Source organism: Chaetura pelagica, unplaced genomic scaffold (genome assembly GCF_000747805.2).
Source record: "Chaetura pelagica isolate M959 unplaced genomic scaffold, ChaPel_1.0 scaffold963, whole genome shotgun sequence".
Classification (NCBI taxonomy): domain Eukaryota; kingdom Metazoa; phylum Chordata; class Aves; order Apodiformes; family Apodidae; genus Chaetura; species Chaetura pelagica.
This window is the reverse complement of record NW_009952705.1, coordinates 480,125-483,480: the sequence shown is the minus strand read 5'-3', so window position 1 is coordinate 483,480 and position 3,356 is coordinate 480,125. Positions and strand designations below refer to the sequence as shown.

The window sequence follows — 3,356 nt, the reverse complement described above, 5'->3', positions numbered from 1 at the left end:
TCCCCTGGAGTCTTCCTGCCCCCGGGAGCCGCGGGGGCTGCTCGGCAGCTGCCTTGACACCAGGTCTCTGCTCTCGCAGGACACTTGACACACTTGAGCTTCCCAGGTCCACAGCCACTCCCTCAGGTCTGGCGTCCTCCAGCTGGGCCGGGTCCCCCACACTCAAAGCCCATCACCAGGTCTGGTGCTGGAAAGTGAATGGTCTCCAAGGGTGATTTAACAGTGTAAGAAAAACAGTCCCGTGTTCCTAACGTTTCTGTGTGCTAAAACTAACATATAAAATACACCTTGTCCAAGCAGGCAGGGGATTGGCGTTGGCTCTGCAGGGCAGTAAAGATGCATTGTGTGCATTCCCCTGGGGCACAGGGCAGAGGGAGATCCGCAGTGAAGGGTGACGTGCTCAGCCTCCCCGGCAGCGCTGCAGCCCCTCCTACTCGCTGTCACTCTTGTCCACCAGCACCGCGTCCGACTCCTCCGTGATCTCCAGCAGCGTGTGCATCTCGGGGCTCTCCCCACGCATCAGATCCGAGTTTTCTCCCTCCTCTCCACCAACCTCCACCAGCTCCGTGGCTTTCACTTCCACCTCACCCTCTCTTATTTTCTTGACATGGAAAGTGAAGGGTGGCACCTTGTAGACGGCTGTCTTGGACCTGGCATAGATGGTGTGGTCAGGGGTGAAAGACTTCCTCAGCTTGTCCCGAGAGGTCTTCATCTTCTCTCTCCTTTCATTAGTCACAATCTTGGTGCCCAGCTTGTTCATCCTCTTCTCCAGGTTGTGGCGGGTCTTCTCCAAGTTGTGGCGGGTCTTCTCCAGATTTTCCTTGGTCTTCAGTTTAGTCTTCTCCATCTTCTCCTTTGAGAACGCCTTCTTAAAGTCATCCACTCTTTTCATGCCACTCCTTTTGATGCGCTCTGCCCGTGACTCTTCAATAATCTCTTCAATCTCCACCTCTTCATCTGAGGAGAGCTGGATATGGTCCTCCTCTGCATGGTCCTCACCCACAGGCACCTCCTCACCCTCACCTTCCTTCTCTAGCTTTTCACCCTCCTTCAGAGACTTGCTGATGCTCAGTTTAGACGGGAGCTTCACTTCATCCTGCAAGACAGAGAGAGGAGCCAGTGAGACACAGAGAGCAGCCTGGGGGCAGCCCACCCACCCAGCGGGAGCACCAATTGATTCATCACATCCATGACTAAACCCAGCCAGGCGATTCAGGTCGGGGCTCATCCTCCCTTGGGACTCCTGACACCTCCCTGTACCCAGCAGCTTAGGGCTCTGCTGGATTTAAGCTCAGGTGTGCCAGCTCTGCTCCCTCTGGGCTGGCTCCAAACCCGGCCGTGACCCAGCCATGCAGGAGGAGGCAGGCCAACATGGAAACAGCATCCCGGGCTGCATCAGGCTTTCCCAAGGCCTGTGGGATGCAGATATGGGGCTGGGACATTTCTTGGGATGGAGCACACTGCTCCATCTTCCCCATTTCTGCCCTGGGAAGTTTTCTGAGCCTGTGTTTGAAGGCAGCCCCAGCCCATGCAGCTGGTGCAAGGTTACGCTGCCCCTCCCGGGACAGGGCTGAATTCATTCAGCTTCTCCGTTCTCCCGGGTCAGCCAAGTTCCTGATCGCAGTGGCAGAGGACAGGCATGTGCCCAGGAGAGGGGCACAGGTCTGGAGTGGGATTGGTTTTCATCTGAGCAGCACATAGCGTGCGTCCCGGCTGCAATGAATCACGGAGCTGTTCGCGGGACAGGCTGGAAATAGCCCTTCACTGTGCTCAGTGTCACAGCTGCAGGATGGGGCCACCATGTCGAAATTCACTGCCCGAGGGGTTTTAATCTATGGATCTGGGTGGGAAATGCGTGAAGCTGCTGAGATGAGTGCTGACAGAAAGCCAGCAGCAGCTGAAAGGCAGCGTGTGGAACAGGCATGTGGGGAGCGGAGCCGCTGGGCTGAGGTTTGGCAGCAGGACCAGCCCAGGACCAGCCCAGCAGGAGCAGGGCCCAGTGAGGCCAAGGGGCAGACCCTAGGCAGCCCAGGCCAGTACTGGAGACACATGGCAAATGCCAGCAATGATTTGCTTGCTGCTGGGAGCAGAGCTGCCCCATGTCCAGGCAGGTGAATTTGCTGTGGGACCCCCGAGCCAGGCTGCAGGTTCCACGTCACGCTGGCACTGCAGCAGCCATGAGCTAAGGAGCACAGAGCACAGCTCAGGGCCCAAATACCTTCTGGACATTAAGATGAAGTGGCCAACGTCTGTTTTCTCCACTGGATTAGCCACTTCAGGAGAACACAATGCACATGCTCTCCAGAGGGTCAGGTCTATTCAGAACAAATCCACATCACTGGGAAGGTGGATCCTGTTCCCCACAAAAACACCTGCTGGAGCAATCCCGGAGGCCCCCAGGGACCCTGCCCTGCTGAGCTGAGAACATCAGGAACTCCAGCCGCTTCCTTCCCTCAGTCAACACAATGAGCCAGAACAAAGGCATCCCCCTCTCCTCTGGCACCACTGATTCTGGACACTGGCCATATCCTGCAGCCTCAGATCCTTATCAGCCCCTTGTTTGCTCCAGAACATGTGTGTGCAGAGAGAAACACCACCTAAAGAACTTCATCTCTGCCACATAAACAACCGCGTGTCCTTGTGCTACACCAGCAAATCCACCTTCTGATGGAGTTTTCTGATGTGGCTGCATGGGACGCACCAGCAACACCCCCAGGAGACCTTGGCAGCATCCTGCAACCCTCCTCACAGTGGAGACACAGCCAGCAGCAGGTCCTGGCAACCAGGACAGCTGGAGCAGCCCAAGCCCTCCAGGATGGAGGTCTCTGAGATCTCGGGCACCTCACCATAGCTGCTCCATCCCCACTCCCACGCCCCGTGCTCTGCTGCCCCACGCACCGTCCCCAGCCCCTCAGGGACTTGGCTCAAGCCTCTCCCGGGAGGCTCCTCATTGCTCTAACGCAGAGGCAAAGAAGGAGCACAGCTATTCCCATAAGGAAGGATGCCTACAATCCCAGCCTCCCCCCTCAAGATGTTTCCAAGAGTGTTTCTCCAGCTGTGCTTGGGAAATCTGTGCAGCCTTCACCCGCCCCTCTCCCTTGGGGCCGGGGTGACCAGGTGACAGGCCCGTGGCAGGGCTGGGGTGACCGGGTGACAGGGCTGTCAGCAGCCCAGGACCCTAAACAGCGCGACTCCCTCTCCTGTGCCTGGTATAATCCCTGCATTTTTTTTCCCTGACTCCCCTGCTCTCTGCTTATCGGGACTGATAACCAGCAGGGGGGCAGTTGGGGCTCCCAGCGCCGTGCACGGGGCACTTCCCTGACTCTGAGCCCACCTGCACCCGGGCACATTCCTGC

General features: G+C 57.6%; 1 protein-coding gene across 1 annotated transcript in view; it reads right to left on the bottom strand.

The window, feature by feature from the left end:
* Positions 1-254: 254 nt before the first annotated feature.
* PTRF (polymerase I and transcript release factor) overlaps positions 255-3,356 on the bottom strand; it is a 14,082-nt gene continuing 10,980 nt past the window's right edge. The window contains exon 2 of the mRNA XM_009994137.1: positions 255-1,096. Coding sequence (XP_009992439.1) covers positions 431-1,096 — 666 coding nt within the window. The 3' untranslated portion in view covers positions 255-430. The remainder of the gene's footprint in view (positions 1,097-3,356) is intronic.